Source organism: Vanacampus margaritifer, chromosome 2 (assembly GCF_051991255.1).
Source record: "Vanacampus margaritifer isolate UIUO_Vmar chromosome 2, RoL_Vmar_1.0, whole genome shotgun sequence".
In the NCBI taxonomy this organism is placed as follows: domain Eukaryota; kingdom Metazoa; phylum Chordata; class Actinopteri; order Syngnathiformes; family Syngnathidae; genus Vanacampus; species Vanacampus margaritifer.
This window is the reverse complement of record NC_135433.1, coordinates 2,803,021-2,830,980: the sequence shown is the minus strand read 5'-3', so window position 1 is coordinate 2,830,980 and position 27,960 is coordinate 2,803,021. Positions and strand designations below refer to the sequence as shown.

General features: G+C 38.9%; 3 protein-coding genes across 7 annotated transcripts in view; 1 reads left to right on the top strand and 2 right to left on the bottom strand.

Annotated features, from left to right (window-relative positions):
- Nucleotides 1-172: 172 nt before the first annotated feature.
- On the bottom strand, nt 173-11,531 carry LOC144043683 (uncharacterized). Its single transcript, XM_077557574.1, has 4 exons — nt 10,972-11,531; nt 8,944-9,011; nt 2,449-5,703; nt 173-1,795 (listed from the first exon to the last, which is right to left on the bottom strand). The coding sequence occupies exons 3-4, from the start codon at nt 2,651-2,653 to the stop codon at nt 1,560-1,562; spliced, it is 441 nt and encodes a 146-aa protein (XP_077413700.1). The 5' UTR covers nt 2,654-5,703; nt 8,944-9,011; nt 10,972-11,531; the 3' UTR covers nt 173-1,559.
- Nucleotides 11,532-12,084: 553 nt separating this feature from the next.
- LOC144043682 (transmembrane 6 superfamily member 2-like) lies at nt 12,085-18,279 on the top strand. The gene is given in 11 exon segments (XM_077557573.1): nt 12,085-12,504; nt 13,131-13,209; nt 13,211-13,238; nt 13,346-13,443; nt 13,522-13,625; nt 13,706-13,788; nt 13,874-13,998; nt 14,563-14,664; nt 14,749-14,841; nt 16,244-16,363; nt 17,619-18,279. Coding segments are annotated over 11 exon segments (1,134 nt in total). The 5' UTR covers nt 12,085-12,412; the 3' UTR covers nt 17,829-18,279.
- A 1,358-nt stretch (nt 18,280-19,637) lies between these two features.
- LOC144043563 (neurocan core protein-like) overlaps nt 19,638-27,960 on the bottom strand; it is a 75,116-nt gene continuing 66,793 nt past the window's right edge. For all 5 annotated transcript variants that reach the window (XM_077557326.1, XM_077557328.1, XM_077557327.1 and 2 more), the window contains 4 exons: nt 26,760-26,842; nt 26,426-26,570; nt 23,248-23,430; nt 19,638-20,794 (listed from right to left, as the gene is read on the bottom strand). In XM_077557326.1, coding sequence (XP_077413452.1) covers nt 20,679-20,794; nt 23,248-23,430; nt 26,426-26,570; nt 26,760-26,842 — 527 coding nt within the window. In that variant the 3' untranslated portion in view covers nt 19,638-20,678. The remainder of the gene's footprint in view (nt 20,795-23,247; nt 23,431-26,425; nt 26,571-26,759; nt 26,843-27,960) is intronic.

Genomic DNA, 27,960 nt, shown 5'->3' with positions numbered 1-27,960 from the left:
TATTATTTTTTTTGTTTAAACCATTAATTTATTTAAATAATATTTTATCTAAAAATAAAATAAATAAATATAATCACCCCCTTAAAATAATTGCCTGAGTAGTTTTTTGTGTGCCAAAATCATCTCCTCATGATGCAAATGGTTACATTTTTTGTGGTTCCTGAAAAATAACTCAGGTGATTATTTTAAGAAGGCGTCGATATATTAAAAAAACAAAACAAACAAACCAAAAAATTGATTTCTACTATTTTTTATTTTTTTTAGAGATCCACAGGGAGCCACGGGGGACTAAAGAGGCACAGAGCAGCAGGTTGCAGACCCCTGTGCTAAATGAATGAGTTCTATTAGTGCCAATCTAAAACTGATTATTTAAAGGCAGAATGTTCAATACAGCTCTTGAATTTTGTCTCATTGGAATGTGCAAGTGTACCTAATATTGTGGCACTCTATGCCACTCGATGGAGTAATTGGCAGATGCGTTTTATGGCTTTCCATTTAATGATGATGATTTCAATGCAGAATTGGTTATGAATGAATCGATATAATAATGGTGACACAAGAAGATGGAGCTGACAATTTCTTAATGCTTTTTTTAAATGTCTTGTCTGTTTGTTGTTGATGAGTCTATTATTTCTTTGTAGTGTAAAGTAAACATTTTAAAACAAGCAAAGTGAACACAGCCAAAACATTATGCAACAGGCCCTACTTTTACATGTACTATGCTTTTCCTCAATTAAATAGTTTTAAATTCATGTGTTCGATAATGCGTTGCTCAGTTGCTGTTGGTTTAAAGTTACAGAGGCTGACGATTGCATAATCTGTCTTGATAGCAGAGTTGAGTGCAGGGGGCGGGTAGTGAGACAAAGTTAATAAGATTATAGCACTGTTTGAAGTTGATAAAAGAAATGGGATTAAATTGATACATTTAACAAGTAATCTAATCTGTAACTGATGAATGGAGTCACAGAATATGATTCAGGAGAGTAGGGGGGGTGGGGGTGTGTTACACCACCTGGGCACCATCTTTAAAACGAAGAATTAAAGAATTAGTGGGCGCTTTTATTCGAAATGTTCTCCTGCACAATCAAATGAAATTCAAACCTGTACAAGATTTATCTTTAAAAAAATATATAGTAGGATTAAATACCATGTTTTACAGGCCAAACCTGGCCCTTTAAGAACGGTATGATGGGGGTATATAGTGTTGCAGTGCCGTATTTCGACACAGGGGGCGGTGTCGGTTCAGAGTGTGAATGGCAGCGTCGGAGTTTGCGCTCAGCAATGTTGGTAAGGTTGAAAGTGAAGAATAAAGTTTGTGCTAGAATAACAAGAGAAGATGCCTATTTAGTGTCCGCACCACAGTTAAGAGGTCACTGGACTGGGGAAGAGGAATTAACACATTATATCTTTAGTAGTAATTACTTGGAGGAAAAATATATATATCAGCTGTACTGAGGAAAACAAACACTAGATGTCCCCCTATGACCAAAGCATCATCAGAAGATGCCATGCCTTGCTTGTTGTCATTATTATAGCTTGTCTGTGAGTTCACTTTCACTTTAAGTGCTCTTTCCAAAGACCACACGGGGCCCAGTCCTGGTCCCCCGAGGCTCCTTGGAGATGATCCAGATAGCCGGCGACTTGATGAAATCCTTCTCGGCCATCCTGTTCTCCTCCGCTCGGGCCATCTCCTGCAGCTCTGGCGTGGTTTCTGGACACCAGTCGGCCACAAATTTGTCTTTGGCCTCACAATAGTTGACCACCACCTCCTCGGGCTGCTCCCCCAAGAGCCAGTCTGGAAAACACGTTGACACAAATACAGTTAGCCTGAGCACAATGATGCTCAGTTTTTGACAGCTACCGACTTGGATTTCATTAGAATAACTTTTAACTCATTCACTGCCATTGACGGCTATAGACGTCAAAAATTCATTTGAACTATTTCTATTAGTTTAACTTTTTTTTTCCCACTTTTGTTAACGAGTATGAAAACCTAGAAAAAAATTATTGTACATTTAGAACAGATATAAAATTTGTGATTAATCGTGAGTTAACTAGTGAAGTCATGCAATAAATTATGGGGGAAAAAATCGTCTGACGTCCCTAATTTTTAATAATCTTTTCTTCTTAAAAAGAAGAAGTAATTTTATTTTTATTTTTCGTTTTTAATAATCTTTTCTTTAAAAAAAAAAAAAGAAAAGAAAAGAAAATTAGGGGCGTCAGGCGATTCATTTTACAAATCATAAATAATCGCATGACTTCACTAGTTAACTCACGATTTATCACAAATTTTATATCTGTTCTAAATGTACAATAATTTTGATTCTAGGTTTTCATACTCTTGTTGGAAAAAAATGGGAAAAAATGTTAAACTAATAGAAATAGTTCAAATGAATTTTTGATGTCAAGAGCCGTCAATGGCAGTGAATGAGTTAAAAAAGCACACACCTGCAAAGTCATGTATGAGGTCCTTGATGAGGTGTCCAATGATAGCGTAGAGAACCCCCAGCACGATGAATATGGCCATGAGTAGATAGAGCACATAGGTCGGCAGGTGGATGGCGTCCCTGGAGGGGGGTATGTAGCTCTCAAACAACACCGACCCGTCTTCCTCCTTGTAACGAACCCTTAAGCTGTCCACCGGCGCCTCCATGGCTCTTGAAAACTTCACAAGTCTCCAGTGAGGACATTCATTGTGGTGTCGAAAACAATTTGGAAGAAAAAGTCTTTTCAGGCCAAATGCGACATGTTTTTCCCCGCTTGAGCAAATGTGTGTCTGAATGTTGAGCCGAGCTCAGAAGAAGAGATTAGGGCAGCTTGAGGCACTCAAGGTGAGATGGGCATTTTCACCGTGACACCTTCAGGTACTGTACATTCACATTCAGGCAGACAATCCCCTCCAAAAGTATTGGAACAACAATGTCAATTCATTTGTTTTTGTTGTATACTGAAGATATTTGGGTTTCAGATCAAAATATGCAAAAGTTCTGAATTCCAGCTTTTATTTGACTGTGTTTACATCTAAACGTGTTAATCAACAGAGAACCTTTTGTTTGAAGCCACCTACTTTTCAAGTGAGCAAAAATATTAGAATAGACATGATTAAATTCGCTTAAAGTGAATAACATTTAAAGCCACTGAACTTAGACTATTCCATTTTGAATAGCTACTGCCACCTGTTGACAAAAAATTCAACTGCACAAAATCCCCCCCTTATTTATTTTTTAAATCGCTTTTATTGAGACAATTCTACGACGGCATATTAGGGCCACGTATAAATATATATTTTTAAAGGGTGGGGGCAATATTCAGAGAAAAAAACTCGCAAATTTGCCACTTTATAAACTCGCAAATGTACACGTTTTTTTTCTTGCAAATTTGAAACTTACAGGAAATACACGTAGCGTACCACGCGACTGTTTGTGCCAATACTTTTCGGTCGGGTTTCCAAATAAGGAGATAGTAATTGCTTTAGCATAGATTAACCATATCATGTTAAGCATTCGCTCTTTGAAGAGTTTTGTACGGCCACTGGCCAGCAACAAAGACACCTCGCTTTGCAAAGGTCCACACGATCAAGCATTCAAATTAATTTGTTAAAATGTATATTTACTTGTACATTTATGTTTCCAGAATTATGATTTACGTAATCATCCATTTTAGTATTTTTTGTACAAGTACCTAAATTGATGTGTCGAATCTGCTGCTCTCTGTCATTCACATTTACCTAAAGTATGATAGCTTCTGATTGGTTCGTGTTAGTCAGCTGATAGGAGATCAGGAAGTGTTGCCGCTCCAGCTGCTATATGTGACGAGTAAAGTTTAAATTAAGAATGAACATGTCTCCATCCTGCCTTTTCATTTTATAAACAGTGTCCAATTAACCATCAATAAATCCTACATGAGTAGACTATAGCTACGCTGCCTGTATTTCTCGTAGGTTTATGAGTTTTTTCCCCCCTCACAAATCTGGCACTTTATAAAGTGGCAAATTTGCGAGTTTTTTTCTCGGAATATTGCCCCCGCCCTCTAATTATTATTATTATTATTATTTTTTAAATACGTGGCCCTAATACGCCGTCGTACAATTCGACACAAAGTTACATTCAAAAACATATCTTGCATAGTAACCTGACCAAATCACTGTTCATTTATGATAAGTAAAATTTAAAAAACAAAATGAAATAGACATTTCACATGAAAACAGGTCAACCATCTTTGGATATTACACACTTGAAGCATCATTAAAAAAAAAATAATAAAATAAAACACCTAAGAGATTCAACAATTTACTGCTTTTCTTATTGTTGATTCATTTTTAAGCTTTGAAAATAGATTTCCATTCCGAAAGGAAAGACACAAACCTGGAATAGGACTTGGAATAATATAGTAGCAACCTACATCTTTTATATTAAAAACTGCACATACTCTTCTTCACATACACGTTCACATGATGTCACATATGCAGACTGAAGGCGGGAAATTCGAACCCGAATCCAGTCTGAAAACTGACAGATATTTCTTCTTTTGTAATCTTTCTCCATGAATAGTAGGATTTGGTTGCTACAATGCTGAACTTTGACCTATACCTATTTAAAATATATATATATTGTTATTACCAAATTTACACCAGTAAGTTTGATCTAAAAATAGTTGCAACAAAAGGATTTGATACAGCTTACTGGTTACTATAGTTATTTTATTTTACTCTTTTTTTTTTTTTAGAATACTGAGGTACTTAAAAAAAAGAAGAAGATGCATATCACTGGAGAGTTATTTTTGGGTCAGACCTGCAGGCCACTAAAGTGGTCGTCAGGAGCTACCACAACTTTGGTGACATCTGATGTAGTGCATAACTGTCAATTTGGAATATTGTTGAGACCTGTATTGAGAAACTGTATAAATAATTTCAAATGTTGTCTAAATTAAAATAGATAAATAGATACAAAATACTGAAAATAATGGCTCTATCTATCCGCGCATCCATCGCTCTGATGTAATAGTGTTGAACAATGCTGATGTTGAGCAATCCTTTGGCCTTTCCAAATAAGCTGACGGTAGCTGACTAGTGCAGGTATTACATGTAAGCAGGAAGGTAAGATGGATTAATGAGAGCAGACGGGGGACAACTTGTACTGTTAAATTGTTTACTAGAAAGAAAGAAAAAAAGCTTCGTTTGACAGGAACATGAGTGACGATGGAAGTGACAGCTCTGCACCAGGAAATTGTATTCATGTTTTTTTTCTCTCGTTATCAGGGCGCAATGTAGAGTGATTTAGAATAGGAACTGATTACATGGTGTAATCACAAGAGGTTTGTTCTCATTATGTGTAAATAAAGTCGACTATATACAGTGAACCAAGACAACAAAAGCGTTTACTTAAGCATCACTACAGAGACTGATTGAAAAACAAATGAGATGACATCATCAAAGGACTTAAAGGGAGGTGACATCAGGGGTCAAAGGGCATTTGAAGGTCATGCCATGGGGTGGGGAGGGTGTTCTCTTTCCTCCCGATGAAGGGATGAGGCCTGGATGGAAGGGCTGGATGGAAGGTGGCAGCCTGGCAGCATCCCTTCTTTCCCTCCCTCCAATTTCACCTGGTCACTCTCCATCGGATGATTGCGCACACTCAGTCGCTTTTATTCTTCTACTTTCTTGCTCACAAACATCCTCCACCAGTTTGGGACCAAGAATCCAGTCTGAGAGGGGAAAAGAGTGGAGAAAATGATCAATTGGTTACGAGCGTGTGTTTTTGTTTACCTTTGAATCATTATTTGGCGTCTAACTGACATGTCACTTTTAGTCAGGCTAGGTGTTTCATTTTTGACACTTTAGTTGAGTTCCTGTTATAATGATACATCTCAAAAATATATTTCCGAGTCAAGCACACTGCCTCAATATCAACTTGATCGATCAATTTCACTTTCTGTTTCAGAAATTGATAGATCAAATCAAATGTGAATATTTATTGCCACTAAAAATATATTTAAATGTAACCATTTCTTTTTTTATTTGGAACCACTAAAAGCAGTCTATAAAGTTTATTAAAAATAAAGGTCTTATGGTTGGGATTAATCCATCCATCCATGTGTCTACCCATTCATTCACCCGTTCATCCATCCGTCCATCCATCCATTCATTCATCAATCCGTCCGTCCATCTGTCTGTCTGTCTTCCTTCCATTCATCTACCCATTCATTCACCTGTTCATCCATTCGTCCGTCTATCCGTCCATCACCTACCCTATGATCCATGATTCCGTCTGTCTTCTTTCCATCCATCTGTCTGTCTGTCTTCCTTCCATGCATCTACCCATTCATTCACCTGTTCATCCATTCGTCCGTCTATCCGTCCATCACCTACCCTATTCATTCATCCATTCATCCATCCATCAATCCGTTCATCCATCCATCCAACCATCCATCAGTCTGTCTGTCATCCTTCCTTCCATCCATCCATCTATCCATCAGTCTGTCTTTACTCTATCCTTCCATCCATCCATTAATCCATCCATCCATCTTTCTGTCTTCATTCCATCCATCCATCCTTCAGTCTGTCTGTCTTCATTCCCTCCATCCATTAATCCATCCATCCATCTGTCTGTCTTCATTCCATCCATCCATCCATCCATCCATCCATCCATCAGTCTGTCTGTCTTCATTCCATCCAGCCATCCATCCATTAATCCATCCATCCATCAGTCTGTCTGTCTGTCTGTCTGTCATCCTTTGTTCCTTCCTTCCATCTATCCATCCATCCTGTACTGTAGACGACTTGATTACCACTGAGGTCATCATTGATGTAAAACGCACTTTTTTTTTTTTTCATGACGATGAGGAAAGATTGTTGTTGGGAGAGTTGACTTCTGCAAACCAAATTAGGAAAAACGTGGACGATAAAATCAACCCACATGGTGGAAACTTGATAAGGGATAGTTCTGGGTCCAAACACTGGTTCTGAGACAACACACCAAAGAGGTGACAGGAAGTGATGGACGGGTCCTTCCTGCCCAGGTTACCTGCAAAGTCATGCATGAGATCTTTGATCAGGTGGCCCACTATGGCATACGTGGCCACCAGAACCAAGACCACCCCAACGAGGACGAAGACAACATTGCGTGGCAGATTTATGGCATCTCTTGCCGGGGGGATGTAGTCCAAGAAATAGGCCCCCCGCTCACCATCCTCTTCTTCATTCCTCGCTGCGGACATCCGAAGGAACCGGCGTTTTTCCGACCACCAATGTGGGAAATTCCACAGCGAAGCTCCCCCCCGCGTGGCGTTCAGGGACACGCTTTTCAACAAGTGGATGATCTCTTAAGAAAAAAAAGTCCATTCAGACAATGGCGACTGCTTTGACTTTATTGGCAAAGTGAATGCTTAACGAGATGGCAGGATGAAAGGACGGGCAGATGACACCTAAGAGACTTGACGCCATAAGCGTGCCAATTGGTCTAATCTTTAGTCTAGACTCAAATCCCACTTCTGGAGACTTTCACTGCGGGCCCCAATACGGTCGAGAGTTGGGAACGTGAGCCAGGGGAGAGGTAAATATAGGACACAGTTAATAGGATTGACAGCCTCGCCGAGCAATATCGGCATTCCATCTGTGGCGGGATTACAAATACCAGCACAGGGAGGTGGACGGAAATACATCAAAGAGGCTTATGACCACTCTGTGATGATACACACATTAAAAGAAACACCTCACTGGCTTTAAAACGGACATGCTGTACTGAAATCCACTGGATAGCTGCTGTTATTCTAAAAATACCCTGTGATTTTTCAAAGGGCCAAATAATCAGACCAAGATGGAAAAAATGACATCATCACTCGTTATCAACATCAAACACATTTATTTATTTATTCTGCCATTTAGTTGCGTTAACACTGCGCGGGCACAGTGGCGAAGTGGTGTGTGCATCCGCCTAACAATTTTGAGTTTCTGGATTCAAATCTCGACTCTGGCCTTCAAAATTGAGATCTTGGATGTTCTTTCTACGCTTGCTCGGGTTTTGCCTCGGAACTCCGGTGCTCCTCCCACTTGCATGTTAGCTTCATTGATGACGACTCTAAATTGTCTTTAGGTGTGAATGCGAGAAAAAAGGAAAAAAAAAAAAAAGAAGAAAAAAAGGAAAAAAATTGTGTGAATGCGCGATGAGGTGAATGCTTTATTTTATTTGGTTGCGATTGGCTGGCACGACACGGTGGACCCCGCCTCTCACTTGACCCAAATAAGAGATAAGCGGTAGATATACAATGGATGGATGAATGAGTTAAAACGGCATAGAAAGATTTATAATAACAATGTAAAACTATAAAACTGCCATCTGATACAAATGCCAGCGATATTAAGGAGTACATTGTTTTAGGTATTTATACTTTCAGCCATTTTGTATCGCGCTTGTCCTCATTGGTGTCAATGATGCGCTAAAGCAAGAGAATAATAGTTTGGGATTTTTCATTATAGCTAGTTGTTTCATTTTGACTTCTTTTATTTTATTTTATTATTAAATTAGTTTTAATTAGGTTTTAGAGCAAGTTTGTGAGTTGCTTATTAGTTTTATTAGTTTTTTTTTTATGTATGGGGTGCTGAGTGTGAGATTAAAAAAAGTCAAAGTATTGAACAACAATACCAAAATAAATATAACAACATGAACCCCTAAACACTGCAATTGATGTAATTATAGTTAGTTTCAGTTAGTTTTCATTTTTCTTAAACGCATTTTAATTTTTCATATTAGTTCGTAGGTGAAAATGTTTTTCAATTTTAGTTTTAGATATTTGGTTGTTGTTTTTTAATTCACTTTTTTAACTCGCATTCACATCTTTGAACCAGATCTCCTGAGTTAGATGTGCTAACACGCTGATGATAAATGACAGAATGATTAAAAAAAAAAAAAAAAGATCTAAAATATAGTATAAATGAATATTCCTCACCTGGAAATCAAGATTTGTTGCCTTTTCAAATCTTTTTCTTCTTCTAAATGAGAGGGTGTCAGCTGAATCTGAAAAGGACCACAAAGAAAGTCAACGTGACCCGCCCCCTTAAACGATGCCTCGGTCGCAACCAGCACAAACGCACCATCATTGCTTCTCTCTACAAGTGTAAACAAAAGCTACGATGGGCTGATCCTGAAGTCCTCCAGATTGTCCTCCACTAGGGCTGCGTCTTGTTATCTGTCCGCGGCATGTTGATTTGGACAAAGCGAGAGATGACAAACTTCCATTCCAGGATGATGACGGCAACGTTTGCCAGGAGGATGAACCAGGAGACCGGGTGCAGACCGCAGAAGAATTCGTGGCTCATGTTTAGCGAGATGGAAAAGCGTTGTCGTCTCAAAATGTCTGGCCGCTCTCTCAAGGTGCTCCTCTTTTGTAATCCTCAATCAGGATTTTGCTCACATGTCTCAACACACGACTCCTTTTAACCCCGTCAGCAGATTAGAAGGTTGGTTGTGTACAGTATATTTTTATTAGGGGTGTCAGGCAATTCTTTTTTTTTTTTTTAAATCGTTATTAATCAGATGACTTCATTAGTTGACTCACAATTAATCACAAATGTTATATCTGTTCAAAAAAAAAAACTGAAGTTTTCATACTCTTGTTAAAATATGTTAAACTAATAGAAATCTGCATCTTTTAGTCACAGATACAGTAATTTCATAATAATTCATAAAATTGAGTTAAAATGAAAAAGATGTACTGTACTGTAAAAAAACAACAACTCCAGTGTGATATTTTGTATTTGTGTTGAGGTTATTTTTCTGCCACTAGATGGCATAATTGCATTTGTAAGACGGTGGTAGCTCATTTCTCTTTTCATATTAACTCATTCACTGCCATTGACGGCTTTAGACGTCAAAAATTCATTTGAACTATTTCTGTATTTTTTTCCACTTTTAAAAAGAGTATGAAAACCTAGAAAAAAGTTTTTATTGTACATTTAGAACAGATATCAAATTTGTGATTAATCGTGAGTTAACTATTGAAGTCATGTGATTAATTACAATTAAAAAATTTAATCGCCTGACAACCTAATTTGTAATAATCTTTTCTTTTTTAAAATAATCGTTGTTTTTTTTCCCAAAACTTATTTTTAACAATATTTTCTTTTCTTTTTTAATATTTTCTTTTCAAAAAAAACTTATTTCTAACAATATTTTCTTTTTTTTTAATTTTTTCTTTTTTTTAAAGAAAAGATTATTAAATTTAGAGTGTCAGGCGATTACATTTTTTATTTGTAATTAATCGCATGACTTCAATAGTTAACTCATGATTAATCACAAATTTTATATCTGGTCTAAATATACAATATTTGTTTTCATACTCTTGTTAACAAAAGTGGGGGGAAAAAATTAACTAATAGAAATCATTCAAATGAATTTTTGACGTCTATAGCCGTCAATGGCAGTGAATGAGTTAAGAGCTATCTAACCTTTAAAAGGAAGTAACAGGAGAAATTCTGCACATTTTTAAAATTGTAAAATACAACTTGACCCCAGTCTCCACAAATATATGCATTATTATTACATTTATTACGGCTAAATCTTGACGTGGACGTGTCTGCTGCTAACGCTTTCCAAGGGGCGGTCATTAATTACATGTTTAGAAAGTTAGCGGCGTTAAAGGAATTTTAAATGAACTCAAAATTAATGCACTAATTTTGACACCCCTAATTTAAAAAATAGATCGTTTTTTAATATTGCCGCTGTTGTGTGGAAACCTCGCATGTCTGATGATCAATTAAATATTTTTTTTTTTGATATTTGGATACTGTTGATCTGTCCCCATATTGTCGGTTATTTTTACGCAAAAATTAATCAAACGGTGTAGAAAACAGCTTCATAACAAATCTGTGGGAGCCATGTAACAATATGTCACCTCGAGATTGAAAATCTGGACGATTAAGTGTGGAAATCGGTGAAATACATTTGAGTAATTGCGTTTTGTTGGTGTATTACGTACCTGTTTCACTGCCTCCCTTGCACTTCTGCTCACTTGGAAACTGAAATATTCTCCAAAAAATAAAAACCTAAAAGACTCCAAAGAAAAAAAAATCTCTAAAAGCTGACTATAACATATTGTGTCATGCTGGACCCTCAGGCGGGGGTGACCACCTTCTTGGGCTTGTCCTCCGGCTCCATCATCCACTTGAAATAGAAGTCACCCAAGAGGAAGGTCCAGTAGATGACGGTGAGAGAGGTGTTCACGGTCATAATGCCGATGATGAGAGGATGCAGCATGATGGAAGACGCAAAAAGTCAGCACACTTCACAAAAATGTGTGTGTATTGTGAGGGGCTTTGCAAAGCTTGACTGTCTTGTCTCTTTCTACTCCAGCCCTCTCCACTCTCACTGGCCATTAAGTTTCTCACTCAACATGACTGTAATCCGCTTCAGCCGCTTTTGTTGCAGAAGATAAGTTGCATTAGATGACAGCCTGCTTTGGAAATGTTTATGCAAAAGTTGTTGCATAATACACTTTGCATCCTCTATACAAAAAAAAAATCAAACGTGGCGGACTGAATAAAGATAATATTTTCTGGACAACTTTATAGCTTGCTGACGTATATAATCCAGAATCCAATCAAGAATGGGAATATCCTATAGGGGAATTGTTAATCTTATTGCAAACAACGACAGATGGCTCCCTAAGGAATCGAACGAACTCACTTTACTTCTGTCAAGGTACATTCATATGGTGCAATAGGGACCTAGATGGTAACATGAAACTGTGATGACAGTACCCGTCGAATATTTAGACACACTTTCTCATGCTATTGAATGAAAACGTGTCCAAACAATTTATCAGCATCACTCAATTGATAGTGACAAAAACTCTTTCTTTCTTTACAAAGCACACAATTATACCATTTCTGTTCATTTAAACAATTACAATGATTTGAGTTGCCGACGTATTAAATTCGCATAAAAAAAGAAAAAAGTTTGATAACCGCTAAAGTAAATGATTAGTTGACATGAGCAACAGTGTCCACTAGGTGACAGTGTTGCCCAAATGACTCATTGAAACAGGCAACGTGTGATAAAATGGCCGCAGGTAATTTAAAGTGTAAGAAGAATAACTAACTCTTTCAAATGAAAAGGGGCTTACCTTTGGTGTCATTATGTGCCATCCAACGCTGCTGCTTATACACGTCATTAATTTTCAGCCTGCGCCACTGTCAGAGCTGGACTTTGACACCTGCTGGGAAGGTGGGGACGTGTTGGCGTTGATTCATTACTGATCAAAAGGCGACCTCGCTCAAGGCTCAACCCGCACAACTGAAGAGGACGCCGGGCACATGTGTCCACTCGTTGCTGTGCGACGTTAGGAGGTTAGCAGCTGGGGCATATTTTTGGTCTGGACTCTCTCCTGCCACCAAAGAACAACAGCTGAGTGTCGGACCATGAGACTTCCGGTGGAAATGTGCGTGTTGGGCCTCTCCCTGCTGGCTCCTGCGGTTTTGTACACTATGAACAATATCCCTGCACTCCATGAGTAAGTGAATGCAATTGTTTCACTCAAGTTTGGCTTACAGTAAGGCTGTTTTGTTGATGAGCTTGCACAGCGCTTTAACCCCTAGGCGTTATTGTGACCATTTTTGGGCTTTTTGTTGGTTCTGACGAAGCCATTTCAAAATAAAATACTGCCCACGGTTAAAGTCAGATGGAGCCTCTATTAACAACCTAAATTCCAATACTTGCTCCATGAAATTGTAAAAAAAATATTCCCAACACTTTGTGGGCGTTAAATTTTTTTTAATTTTTTTTTTGTCCAATCACATTTCAGCTTTCATGCGTTGCCATGCCAAGCAAATCTGCCTAGGGACTTAAAATCACACTACAGTGGCGCAGATGGGATTTCTCTCTGTCTCTCTCTCTCTGTCTCTGTCTCTGTCTCTGTCTCTCTCTCTCTCTCTCTCTCTCTCTCTCTCTCTCTCTCTCTCTCTCTCTCTCTCTCTCTCTCTCTCTCTCTCTCTCTCTCTCTCTCTCTCTCTCTCTCTCTCTCTCTCTCTCTCTCTCTCTCTCTCTCTCTCTCTCTCTCTCTCTCTCTCTCTCTCCCTCCCTCCCTCTCCCGTGGCGTAATATTTGTTTTTTCCCCTGATCCATCACTTCTTCCTTCAGGCCTCTACCCATCCTGGTCATCGGAGTGGCCGTCCTGGGATCCCTTCTTCTGCTCCTCCTCCTTCTAACTGTCCCACATAAAAAAGACAGTGGATCCTTTATTTTATGGTAGGGACCAACCATGGCATTTGCTGTTAAATGAAAGTGCAGATGAGATTTTTATTTTTTATTAAAACATAAACAAAACCAGTTGTACGACTTTGTTGTGTGCCCAGTGTTTGCAGAGTTTTCCTTTACTTGTCTGGTGGGCCTGACGAACGCGCTGGAGCAGGACGGCTTCATCTCGGGCTTCATGGGCTTCTACCTCAAGATGGTGACATTTGATGTCCTTCCCTGCGAGAATTTTTCTTGCATCATTAAAAATCGAAAACATGCTTTGCCGTCTTCCCAGGGTGAACCTCATCTGAGTACTGCCTATGCTGTGATGATGTCATACTGGGAGGGGGTCGTTCACTTGATCTTCTTCCTGATCATCATCCACCGCATGTTCAGAGGGTAAACGGAGACTTAGTCACAAACATGACATTTTTTTTTTTTTTTTATTAGAAGGTTCGATGTTGTTTTGGTCCTTGCAGGAAGTCCTACCGCAGCCTGGCACTGCTTTGGGCGGGATCCTCCATCACGCATCAACTCGTTCACATCCCGGGTGTGTTTGTAGGTGAGTGCTTAGTCAATCGGGAATATGAATGACATGGACTTTTTTATATGTTTGGCTTTTTATTTTATTTTATTTTTATTTTTAGGTAAACATGGATCGAACATCCATCCCGCATTTTGGCGAAATATCCCCTTCTTTTTAGCACCTTTCTGGGCAGCTTTGATCCTTTTTAACAGGCCCAGAGTGATGCCTATCATTACGGCAGACAAGGTAAATAAAAATAAAAAAAAGGGGGGGGGGGGCGCAGAAATCTCTTAACTCTTTGACTGCCAAAAACGTTAAATAACGTTTAGTAAAATCCTATGGAGGAGTGCCAAAGACGTTAAAAGACGTTTGTTTCAAAACAGAGGTGAAACTAACCATTTTCTATTGTTGATTACTGAAAAATGGAATAAGGTAGAAACAAACTTTTTTTTTCTGATGAAAGATGAGAGTCCAATCTTTTATTGGTAGTATGTGTGTTTCCATAGTCCAAACACATAATTTTCTATGGACCTTGAAAGATCAGTCAAAATGCTTAAAATCGGCTGGCACCCACGGCATCCCTTTTCTGAAAACGTCTGGCAGTCAAAGAGTTAACAAAAGTATACACCCTTCAAATTGACTTCACCTCAAGTGGTATTGTTACCAAATAATACTGCCACAAAATCAACAGTTATGTCGTTTTGAAGTTAAACCCTCCACAGGCTCTCAATAACACAACAAAACATAAGTATTACATATTTTCTGTATAAAATAATCCATTTCCGAAAATGTTTTTGTTGTCTATTCCAGATCACGGCCGAGCAAAAACAAGGTCTGCTATCTCGACCTCTTGACCTGCAGCTCGCAGTGTTGCTACTAGGAGGCGTGGCCGTCTCTGTTTTTAGAGGCTTTGTGAGTAGAGCACATAAAAAAAAAAGATACAAATAATCTCTGCAAAATGCGTAAAACTAAAATTTCTCTCCTGCTGTTCTTCAGGTGGTGCTGGATTGTCCTCTAGATTTCTGCTTCAAATACATTTATCAGTTTGAACCGTACCTGAAAGATCCTGTGGGCTTCCCCAGAGTCATGGTAAGTCGAAAAGGAGGGGAAAAAAGGAATACAACGGGTTCACCTCCAACAAGGTGGCGAAGGTTGTTTGTTTGCGTATAAGATGCACTTTTTTTTGTAAAAACTTGCAGTTGTTGATCATTTTCAGTGGGTTAAATAAGAGAAGAAAGCTGAGCTGTGAAGCAAACTGAAGACTGTTATACATTATTAACATTTTTAATTCTTTATTTCATATATTAACCATGTTGAAATGTTTTATAGATGTAAAGTAGTGTTGAAGTCAGTATCATTTGACCTTAACCTAAGCTGGTACACATTGTTTGGTCTAGAAGTTCCTTCTCAGTGTTCTGTGCGAAAACACATTCTTTCGTGAGAGAGAGCGCTCACTCCCACAACTCTACTACATTAGGAGCTGTCCAGTTCAACTTGCTTGTGAGATTTTGTTATGGGAAGTACGAGAAGTGCCCTGAAAGTGTATTTTGTCTTGAACACAGGTGCAACTGAGAATTGTGTTTTTGTAATCTGTTTTCGTCCCTTATGTAACATATTTACTTATCCATGAGAGGAGGAGGAAGAGGTATTTTTCTTTTAGACTTGATTGTAATAAAAAGCTGGCTCTTCGAAGGAGGAGGGGCATTATTGATCTGAAACTGTTTTGAGTTTGATTCAATGATGTGACTGGAGATCTCCGGAATAAATCATCCTGCGCAGGGACTCTGTTCATGTCTTATCTCATCATTTGATTTATTGGACACGCAAAAGTATGGATTTTTAACATACCGCCTTCAAGACCAACTGTTTTAGTGCAGTTATCTAGCTAGCTAGCTGACTATTCCTACGTCTTCGAAATAAATCTTCTCTGGATGTTCCAATTCACAAAACAGCTCGTTGTCGTCATTTCAATTCCCAAAGGAGGAATCGACGCCGGACAAAAGAAGACCCGGAAGCGTGTTAGCACTTGCGCTAGCCGATGGCTAGCGCCTGTGGTCGCACGACCCGGTTGGGTATATTGCAGCCCCCCCGCAGGCTTTAAGCGGATGTATTTTTGTGCCTCAAACATGTCAGGATGCGTCGGCATACGAAAGATGCTAGCTCAAGTAGCATTGGTTTTTCAAAGGTGGGCGCTTTCATACATTAAGCGGAGACGACCGCTTGATGTTGAAGGATTTTGATGCCTCATTTTAGACACAGTACTTGGCATTTTTATTTATTTATTATTATTATTATTTTTAATCATTCCAATTTGACAGGGCTGTTAGCAACACTTTTCTCTGTGGTGTGTCAAATTGATATGATTCACTTTCGAAATCCTTCCTATTCTCTCCTTCGTTTTATTCACTTGACACATTTTTAAGCCTCTCTTTTTTTTTTTTTGTTATGCAGAAGGTTTGATCAAAGATGTCTTATTTGCCCTTTCCTGTAGATGCTGGTCTATTTGTTCTATGCGGTGCCCCTGATGACGGTCCTCATCTACGGTCTGATGAGACCAGGCTGCAGCTGGATGCTGGACTGGACTCTGTTCTTTGCTGGAGCCACCGCTCAGGTAAAGTCGACTTGTCATGGTTTTGAATGTTGGATGAGGAAATTCCCCTGATTTTATTTTTTAGAACTAAACCATCTCTCTATCTTTCTCTTCACTCTCGCTCTCCCTCTCTCTCTACCCTTGTCTCTCTTTCTCTCCTTCCCTACCTCTTTTCATTTCTCTCCTGCTCTCTCCCTCTCTCTAACTCTCCATTTGTTCTCTCTCACGCTTACTCTTTCCCTTTGTTTCTCTTTCTCTCCCTCCCTCCCTCTCTCTCCATTTCTCCTTCTCTGTCGCTCTTGCTATCTCTTCCTTTGCTCTCTCTCTCTGTCTCCTTTACTCTCTCTCTCTCTTGCACTCTCTTTCTCCCCCTCTCTTTCGTCCTCTTTCCTCTCTCCCTCACTCTATTTCTCTCTTATCTCTTTTTCTTTGTCCTCCTTTCCTTTTTACCTCTTTTGCCCCTTTCTCTCCAACTCTTTCTCTCCCTCCCTCCCTCTTTTCCTTTCTCTCCTGCTCACCCTTGCTGTCTGTCTCTGTCCTCTCTCTCTCTCTCCCCGTGCCTTTCTCTCTAACTCTCTCCATTTCTCCTTCTCTCGCTCTTGCTATCTGTTCCTTTGCTCTCTCTGTCCGTCTCCTTTTCTCTCTCTCTGTGTCTCTTGTACTCTTTCTCTCCCCTCTCTCGCCCTCATTCTTCCTCTCTCTCTCTCTTTTTCTTTGTCCTCCTTTTCTTTTTACCTCTTTTGCCCCTTTCTCTCCAACTCTTTCTCTCTCTCCCTCCCTCCCTCTTTCCCTTTCCCTCCTGCTCACCCTTGCTGTCTCTCTCTCTCTCTCTCTCCCCATGCCTTTCTCTCTAACTCTCTCCATTTCTCCTTCTCTCGCTCTTGCTATCTCTTCCTTTGCTCTCTCTGTCTCTTGTACTCTTTCTCTCCCTTCTCTCTCCCCCTTTCTTCCTCTCTGTCCTCACTCTCTATTTCTCTCTCTCTTTTTCTTTCTGTCCTCCTTTTTTCTCCTCTTGCCCCTTTCTCTCCAACTCTCTCTCTCCGTCCCATTCTCCTATCTCTCTCTCTCTCTAACTCTCCATTTCTCTTGCTCTTGCTATCTCTTCCTTTGCTCTGTCTCTTGTACGCTTTCTCTCTCTTCTCTCGCCCTCTTTCTTCCTCTCTGTCCACACTCTCCTTTTCTCTCACTCTCTATTTCTCTGTATCTCCTTTTCTTTTCACCTCTTTTGCCCCTTCCTCCTTCTGCCCCCCCCCCCCCCACCCCGCCCCGTGTCCAGGCCCAGTGGTGCCACATCGGGGCATCTCTACACTCCCGCACCCCCTTCACATACCGAATCCCAGCAGACAAATGGTGGACCGTTATCACCTTCAATGTTCTGCTCGCTGTCGTGCCGGCTCTGCTGGCTCTGCACTGCCACAACAATCCTGCTTATTTCATGAAACCCGTTGCCAAAGGACAGCGCGACGGCAACAAGAAGACAAACTAGACCTCACAACAGCCACGGATTCTCCAGGTACACATTTTGTCAAGACGAGCGCCCGGCGGAAAAGCTTCCTACGCACGTTCAGCCCCCGAACCTGGAGGAAGGCAGCAATCGTGTTTCTGTGAGTGGCCCAGCGCGGCACTCCCTGTATGGACTATTGGACCCTGATAAGAAGGTTCTTAATGGAGGTGCGGGACTGTGATCAGCTAGCACAGCGTTCGGGTGACTCGTGCAAAACATCCACTTCCTGTCCGTGCACATCTTCATCGGCAGTCGACTGAATTAAATAACACCGCAGGTTTAATTCAGCGATTATTAATATATTTACTAAATTCACAAAAACAGAACTGAATGATTTCCAACAAAGTGTACATGAAGCAAAATGTTCAAAAGAAGACCATGCATATTGCAAATCTTATTATTGAACAATAAAGGTGACTATTATTACAAAGTACTCCATCTGCGTGCACTACCTTTTTATTTGATGAGTTAGTGATTCAACATTGACACACTAAGAGTGGCTTTAAGTGGGAGTGGCTCTTGCACCCGATGATGATGTCACACTGCCCTACGAGCTGCACACTGCTGGCCCATATAACTGATAAGAGGTGAACCCTGGATGGAAGTGCACCGTCACAGTCACACTCTGTCACGTGACGTCCTCATCAGCTTGAATTGGGAGCAGTTAAAAAAAAAAATGAAACTGAGTCCTCCCTATTCTCCATTGAGAACTGAAAATAGCGTGGGGCCTTGAAATAAGAGTTTAAGCCGGTGACAAACCATGGTTTTATCTCAAAACACTCATATCTCAAATCATATTTCTGCTTTGAAATTAAAAGACCTGACGTATTTCTATTCCAGCCTCTTAACCACCCGCAACAAATGATTCAGTTTTAAAATAAGGAAAATAGCGCTCTGTAATATTGTACTTAAAAGTAAAATTTTCACCATACAGTAAGGATAAAGAATCTATGCAAACAGTTGGACAAATGACGGCTTGTATCAAAAAAAAAAAAAGCGAGTTACCCATACCTAATAATTAGGGGTGTCAAAATGAGTGTGTTAATTTTGAGTTAATTAAGTTATTATTATTATTTTTTTAACGTGTGATTAATGACCACTCCTTACTTGGAAAACCTCTACTGGGGGAATTCCAGTCGCAATGCAGCAGACACATCCATGACAAAATTTAGCAGTAATAAATTATATTTGTGGCGACTGGGGGTCAAGTTGTATTTTACAATTTTAAAAATGTGCAGAATTTCACAAGTTACTTCATGTTAAAGATGAGCTATCTCTTATCAATATGAAAAAAAAAAAAATATGAAAAGAAAAATGCACTGAGCTGTCACTGAAGTCTTACAAATGCAATTAGGTCATCTAGTGGCAGAAAAAGGACCTCAAAACAAATCAATATCACACTCATTTTTTACAGTACATTTTATTAATTTAAAGACAATTTTATGAATTATTATTAAATTACTGTATCGATGATTAAAATACGCAGCCATATTTTTAAAAAATCACTTTTTATTTTTTCCCCCACGTTTATCTTAGTATGAAAGTATGAAAACTTAGGAAATATATTTTATTGCACATTTTATTGTACATTTAGAACAGATATAAATTTTGCAATTAATCATGAGTTAACTATTGAAGTCATGCGATTAATTATGTTTAAAAAAATTGAATCGCCTGACACCCTACTAAAAATTTAAATCAAATATTTTAAAATACTTTCTCCACGAAAGAGAAAAAACATCTAAATTGAATGATGAAGTGGAGAAGCAAAGCATGATCCACAATTAGAAATGCTGTATAATTTTCCTCTTTATTAAGAATGAAACAACACCAGGACGAAAACGTCATAAGAACACCAAAAAAAGATAAATGACAGTTCAAATATCAAAGACCAAAAAAAAAAAAAATAATAAAAAAATCTCCACATTCTAGCCATCAAGTAAACGTAGCCATGCAATGATTGAAGGGAGTTTTAAGCAATTCAGTTCCGAGTGGAGTCCAATAATCCCATTCACGTTACCAATCAAGTTGTCAATGCCACTCAGTGAAGTCACAGAGTTCTTGAGGCGCATTATCTGATTGGACAAGGTCCAGCTATTGATTAAACATCAGCCAGTAAACACCACAATATGTACAATACTCAGATTAGAGACAATCAACAGATGAAATTTATTACTGGCTGATTGTATGACATAACACTGGATTAGAAAAACCACCAAAGAAGTACAAAATAACCCAAAAGCATTTTCACTAGCAAAAGTAATAAATAAAACATGACACAAAACGGAGCAGATATTAGAAAATAGCATGTCAGTAGAAGAAAACGAATCTGCAGCGCGTCTGCTTGTGGACAAATGAAGAAAAAAAGCTGAGGGTCACTTTGCTATCTTGCATCAATGACATCTGTGCTTTGTAACAGAATACGTCACGAGTCGTTTTCATATTACACAAACAAAAACAACATTTCTCTCTTACATGCACACGAGCGCGCGCACTCTGCCGCCAGTCGGGCCTACTCAAGTTCATGGCGGGCGGGAGAGGGGGTCACTGTACGGAAAGGTTCGGGAGCGTGAGAGCTAGTGTGACAGTTAGTGTTCGCGTTGGACCTTCGTTAAAGGAAGTGTGTTCAAGAATTACAAAAAAAAAAAAAAGCATCAAAACAGCTAAAGTGGGTGCAGTTAATGAGCTCAACTCGATGTGAGATAGTAATAAAAGCGTACGTGTTGGTCAGGAGGGATAAAGCGGTTAGAAGCAGAACAAGAAAATCCGTTTTGCTTGCGGGAAGTGGAGCCACGGTAGCACCTCGGCTTTGCAGGCGGCGCGTTATTTGGTTCAGGCGTAGCTGCGCGCGTCCTCTCTGGCCTTGTGGCCCTCGCCGTGCCTCCTGTGGCCGTGGCGCTCGCGGCGCTCTCGGCGATGATGGCGTCTGTATCGGTGTGAGCGGCGGGCTGAAAGGCCGAGGAAAACTGCATGTCAATCCTTTTCCAGCACAGGTGGAGAAAGTACTCATGCTATTTACTCTGTACGAAAAGGGAAGTCTAGTAATATGTTCCCGCAGTTTAGCAATCTGTTCCCGCAGTTTGGTAATCTGTTCCCGCAGTTTGGTAATCTGTTCCCGCAGTTTGGCAATCTGTTCCCACACTTTGGCAATCTGTTCCCGCACTTTGGCAATCTGTACCCGCAGTTTAGTAATATTTTCCCGCAGTTTTGTAATATTTTCCCGCAGTTTAGCAATCTGTTCCCGCAGTTTAGTAATCTGTACCCGCAGTTTAGTCAATCTGTTCCCGCAGTTTGGCAATCTGTTCCCGCAGTTTGGCCATCTGTTCCCGCAGTTTGGCCATCTGTTCCCGCAGTTTGGCAATCCGTTCCCGCAGTTTAGTAATCCGTTCCCGCAGTTTAGTCATCTGTACCCGCAGTTTAGCAATTTGTTCCCGCAGTTTATCTGTACCCGCAGTTTGGCAATCTGTACCCGCAGTTTAGTAATATTTTCCCGCAGTTTAGTAATATTTTCCCGCAGTTTAGCAATCTGTTCCCGCAGTTTAGTAATCTGTACCTGCAGTTTAGTCATCTGTTCTCGCAGTTTGGCAATCTGTTCCCGCAGTTTGGCCATCTGTTCCCGCATTTTGGCAATCCGTTCCCGCAGTTTGGCAACCCGTTCCCACAGTTTGGCAATCCGTTCCCGCAGTTTAGTAATCCGTTCCCGCAGTTTAGTCATCTGTTCCCACAATTTACTAATCTGTTCCCGCAGTTTAGTCATCTATTCCCGCAGTTTAGTCATCTGTTCCCACAATTTACTAATCTGTACACGCAGTTTACTATTCTGTTCCCACAGTTTTCATACAAAGATTTTCTTCACAATATGTTCAATGCGTCACCGCTAGTTAAAACACGGCGTTGTGATTAATATTGCGTTTGTGGTACGTGAATTAAGCAGCAAAAAGTTTGTTCAAGATTTCTTGGTGACAAGATCAACGGTTGGCGAACGTTTTTGAGGCTGTTTGCGACCTTGAAGGAATCTTGACGAATAATTAACATTCGCTACTTTGTGATAACTTCATTATTTTTCATGAACAATTAATACCATCAAAAATAAATTTTGTAACACTTGTTGCTGTCGACTGAAGATGACATAACTTGTGCTGAGGAAGTAGGTAACGACCAATCATGGCTCAGTTTGCTGACCAAACCGAGAAAACAGGTGAGCCGTGATTGGTCGTTACCTATTTCGTGTGTAAAAAAAAAAAAAAAAAAGTTCTCATTGTACATTAAAAATAATTAAGTTATCAAATTAATTCTGGACAAAATATTAAAATGTTCATGAGTCAAGTATCTCTTTAAAAGTAAGTACCCGTAGTAGAATTTACTGTACAGATATCTATTTTTAAATGCAGGGGTAAACATTTAAAATACTCAAGTAAACTACAGATACCTGAAAAATCTGCCTAAGAACAGCAACAAAGTATTTGTACTTAATTACTTCCCACCAGTGGTTTCGAATGAACATGGTTGATATCACATTTCAGTATAATGAAGCTAACGCTAACCTAGCATTTTATAGGGAAAGGAGGACTGATTTCTCCCACACAATCAGGGTTCTTCTGTCCCCTAAAAATTAAACTGTTAAGCAGTCAGTCAATAAAGCCCAGCAAAGTAGTGACTCATCATCTTTGTTTACTTGCTGTTAGCCTCTGATGTTTTCTTAGCAAGAGAGACCAAACAAAAATACCCAGGTTAGCTTGGCGCTAGCTAACAGCTGGTACGATGCAAGCGGATGGCTTTAAAATTGGTCCAAAAGAAGACTCTGGGTTATGCCATCGGGCCAGTGCCTGGTGAAGGATCCTGGAGGTTAAAGTAAGTTATTTTAAACTAAAAACGAACCTCTCCATAATAGGTTGACGTGGCTACGTTAGCGCATCCGTGTACATTGCGATACATTTTTTAAAAAGTGAATATGAGGCTTGGTAAAGCACTTTGGACAACAGTTGTTGTAGATAAAGCACTATATATATATATATATATATATTTTTTTTTTGTACTATAACCTCTTTTTCAGGAAAAGTACAATTAGCTACCCATTTACGTTGCTTCGGGACTCGCTGTGGTGCTTTTCTCTGATTCAAACGAAAGGCCTTGTGCTATTATCAACGTGCCCCGTTTTATTTTACATTTTAGGCTGAAATGTGTTCTTTAAGTAGGATATCACAAAATATGCTTTAAGGACATTTTTTTTTAATCACTTGTCATCCCACAGTTGTTGTTGTATGGATGAAAACCGGATAAATGTATTTTTAGCATTAATGACAGCCTTTACTGTTTGTTTCTGTCAAACGACTTATATTTGGCTACAAAAGCCACTCAAAATGACATGAAGGGCTGAAAACAGTATATTTAGCAGACTTACATTTGGCGCAGATGATCCTGGGTCGCTCCCAGCTGCCGTCAGCCCGGCAGCGTGCGGTGGGAATGTGGCGCTGGAAGAAGCCCTCCGAGCACTGGTAACGTACCACCGCGTGGATGTCGTAGTGCGACCTCCGTCGACCGACCAGGTGGGCGTTTTCCACAGCAGGCGGGGTCCCGCACAACACTGGAAACGGCATTAAGAACACAGATGTCAGACTTTTTTATCACGAGCCGCATCCATCTTTAGGCTTATACGGCGGGGCAGTTAATAATACATAATCACATACATTCGGCACCTTGACTTGCAAGTGAGCTCCAAACTAGGAACTGCTGCTCAGCTCAACTATTTTTTTTTTTTTCATGAGTCGTGAGCAAAAAGCGTTAGATTGTGGCAGCAAACTTTACAACAAGCAGAAATAAGTGAAAAATTCTCCAAAAAAGAGGCCAAGCATTCTTGTCAAGCTGTTTATTGAACTCCCAGTTGATGTTTACTGTGAAATTATTATTATTAAAATTTAACAATAAGAACCATGTGAACCAAACCGAACATAGCTTTTCATTATAAAATCAGCTAGCTTAATGCTAACACATAATGGGAAGCACCATAGACGAGCTAAGGAAACTAGCCTTGATATTACAGTATTTATAAAACTTTAAATTAGAACACAGACATAGTAATACATTCAGTCTAAGCATATAACAATACTTAGAGCCATATATTGTTTATCCTATGCAAAAAAAAGGACTAATATTACTGTACTATTCTTTTATTGTGATTCTCTGCAAAATACTGCCCCCCCTGGTGGCCAAGGTGGGCACACCAGAAGCAGCACATAAAATCATGATGGACAATGTGTTAAATTACATTCTATTTACTGACTTTATTACAGTATGTTTTAAATAATTATGGTTTCATAAGATTCATTTTTCAAATATAATTTCCTGTTTGATAAGTTTTGTAGTAACTTTATTTACGTCGCAACGTATTCCGTGCGTAGTAATGGCGGCGGCGTACGGTCCAAATAAAGTTTCTACAAAATGTACTAAACTGGAAATGATTTTTGAAAAATGAATCTCATAGTTAGTTAGTAACAACCAAAATAATAATATAGCGGTAACTTGTCATTACAGTTTGGGTTCCTTTTAACGGCACATCGGTCCTTGAATTTGACACTTGTGATGCTGCACCATGTTAAGCCAGTAGATGGCAGTCTTGCTGCTCTGGGCTCCAACTTTTGAGTTTGTTCTTGGCATGGATTTGTGCAGCATCTGCTTGCGGTAACCTTTCATAAAGCAAAACTGAAGTCCAGCCAACTTGTGAGTGTTCTGTCAATGTGAGTGTGAGAATGAGAATGCTTTCTGAGGAGAAGCACTTGTGACAAAAATGCAGCCAGCTGGTATAGTGGTAACCACATTACATCATTTGTTTTTGTTGATTAAAATGCATTAGGACTCGGCATATCCCCAGTTGTTAACTGATGTAATAATGGGTCAGGGATTTTAAAACAAAAATGTAGGAGCATTGAGTGCTAATAATCATTTGCTAATCACAGGAGCCTGTATCAAATTTATAATGATATAAATGGTGTCATCATTCAATCACATCCGAGTTCTGCAGGGGTCAGCAACCTTTCCTGTCAAAAAGAGCCACTTTAGGCTAAATAAATAACCAAAAATGTGTCTGGAGCCGCTAAACATTTGAAGATCGTGACGAAGGAAACTGTGTTAGTGTTCGTCTAATATCGTACTGAGCACTGATGGTTAATTAAAGCTGCAAATGACACAAAAATATGCAGCATCCAATACGTTGACATTCATTTTTTTCTACCTTTTGTCTTTTTAGTTTTTGTATTTGTGTGTATTTGTGTGTGTAATATTTCATACATTTGTAGACTTTTCTGCCTTTCTCTAAAATTTCGGACATTTTTGGCAATTTTATGAACATATTATAGTCATTTTCTGCCTGTCTTCTTCTCTTTTTTTTAACATTTATGGCTATTTTATTATTATTATTATGATGATGATTATTATTTTTTATTACTTTTTTAATGCCTTTTTTGTCAGTAAATTTCTGGCATTTTTTTTTTTTTTACAATTTTGTGGACATTCCATGGTCATTTTCGGGATTTCTTCTTTTGTTTTTGGACATTTGATAATTACTTTTTGAAAATTTTCTTTTCTGCCTTTCTATATTTTTATTACATTTTTGACTTTTTGGGCAATTCCAAAAATATTTTATTTTTAAAAATATAACTATTAATTAAATAATTAAAATATAATGTAATTTTCTGCCTTTCTTTTCCTTTTGGACATTTTAGGTTACCTTTTGAACATTTTTGTCTTTTTTTTTTCTTTTTTTTGGCAAATTCTTGATAAATTTCTGCTTTCCCTCTTCCTTTTTGGACATTTTTTGATCACCTTTTGTGACAATTTTAGGTAATTTTTGAAAAAATATTTCATCTTAACTTAAAACTTTGAACTCTGACATTTTTTGGAATATGTAATTATTCTTAAAAAAAAATCTAAATCATGAATTATTTTTGAATAATTATATAATAATAATTTCTCCAATGTTTTTTTCAAGATCCACAGGGAGCCACATGTGGCTCCAGAGCTGCAGGTTGCAGACCACTGGACTTACTGCAAAAACGATCCAGTAAGTGTAACTGAAAGCTACAGCGATTAGCATTGTGATTAGCATGCAAGACCGAGCTGGCCAGAATGTTTCCATCTACATGGACCGTATTTATTCTGAAATCTTACACAATCACTCTTTAAAATGATTGCGGCCTTCTGTCATTTTTAGTTATCAGACTGAAACAACAAGATCAGTAATAATGTTTTTTTTCTTAATTAGTCTGTTTGCTTTGTATGATTTTAATTATTCATCATAGTAATGATTTTCGTAATCCTCTCACCTCAGCTGCTTCTGGGTCCTGATAAGTCAGAGAGTAATTATTTGCCCATTGTTGAATGAACACAATTCATTAATTTGACTTTTATGCACTTATTTGTCGCTCTGTCTGCACGACTTTTTTAAATACAGTGAACGAAAATTCTTTGGTGTTCAAATGTTATGTTACGTCAACTCATATCTAAAGATATTCAACCCCGGCACCACATAGAGGATTGTTTGACCTTGGAGCTTCCACTGTGTTTTTTGGGTGAATTGTAAGTACCTGTTCCCTTCTTGCAGATGTAGGGCAGATTGTAGTTGCAGGGCACGTCGTTCCATTTGCCATCCTCGTGAGCAATGGTCACAACACAGTCCTCGCCTCCTGCAAAAAAGTTATCTGGCTGGCTCTCCCGCCAGTTCTCGTATACCTGCAAAAGAAATGATTCCGCTTTTTATATCAGCAGGCACTACGCCCGGAATCGGGATTCCATCTGATGTGAGGGATGAGAAAAAGTATTTCCATACAACTTTGGGCCATTTGTACAAAGACAGTTTTAGACCAGCATAACTTTCCCGACTGCGGCAATATTAAAGAATGAATGCCACTGCTGACTGACCAGTTCATTGCCATCAGTCCACTGAAAGTCATCCTCCACGGTGCGGTCGTTGAGACCCACCCAGGCGTTGTCATGACCAAGACCTTGAAAGGACCACCAACAACATACTGTCATGAAATGTATGCCATGGAGTACAAATGTATATTTTCTAGGGCCCAACCCATTTGATTGAACGATATTAGCTCTTTTTTAAATCAGATGATGATGGCTATTATTATTATTACTATTATTTTACACATTACTATCAAAGCATATTGCATTCGAAAAATAATCTTGTTTAGTTGGGCATTGGTGTTTTGATTTTTTTAAGTTTCTGTCTTTAAAATCTTTTTGTTGTTGTTGTTGTTGTTGAATTGAATCAATTTCTGCTATTTTGGAATATTTTGTTTCTCTTTTTGTGATTTTTTTGTAATTCCCTGTTTTTGGAATATTTTTGTTCTGTGTTCTATGGATTTTTTGCTGTTTTTCAGAATATTTGTTTTCTGTTTAAGGATTTTTTTTTTTAGTTTGATAGAATAATCTATTCTGTTTTTTTCCAAAATATTTTGTTATTCAGAATATTTTTTTAATTACAGGAAAAAAAATATTCCCCAAAACAGATTTTTGTTTGTTTGTTGAAAAACAGATAAAAACGTACTTGATTAACTCTTTGACTGCCAGACGTTTTCAGAAACGGGATGTCGCCAGTGCCAGCCGATTTAAGCATTTTGACTGATCTTTCAAGGTCCACAGAAAATGTTGTGTTTGGACTATGGAAACACACATACTACCAAATGAAAGATTGGACTCTCATCTTTTATCAGAAAAAAAAGTTTGTTTCTACCTTATTCCGTTCTTCAGTAATCAACAATAGAAAATGGTTAGCTTCACTGAAATGCTCTGTTTTGAAACAAAAAGCGGAGAAAAAGAGCTTTTTGTGAAACGATATTATTTCATGCACTCTAGTGAATTCTAGTGAATTTTTCTTTTTGTAACACTGCCCTGCGTGCAAGGAGACGGAGCAGGATTTGCACAACAGATACGTTTCACTTCGATTGTCCGTTTCGCGTGCAGACGTTACACTTTCTTGACGGCCTTTTTTCCCGGGGAATAGCAAGTAGCAGACTGTACACACTCCAACTATGAATATGCATTGGACTCGGGGCACTCTTCGTCGTCCGATTGAACGTCCGCCTGAGCGTGCTCGGTTGTGCTCCGCGTT

Coding starts and splice junctions, on each gene's coding strand:
- LOC144043683 (XM_077557574.1), bottom strand. CDS start 2,653: ATGGAGGCGCCGGTGGACAGCTTAAGGGTTCGTTACAAGGAGGAAGAC. Junction 1,796..2,448: donor CCTCATACATGACTTTGCAG/GTGTGTGCTTTT, acceptor CGTGTTTTCCAG/ACTGGCTCTTGGGGGAGCAG.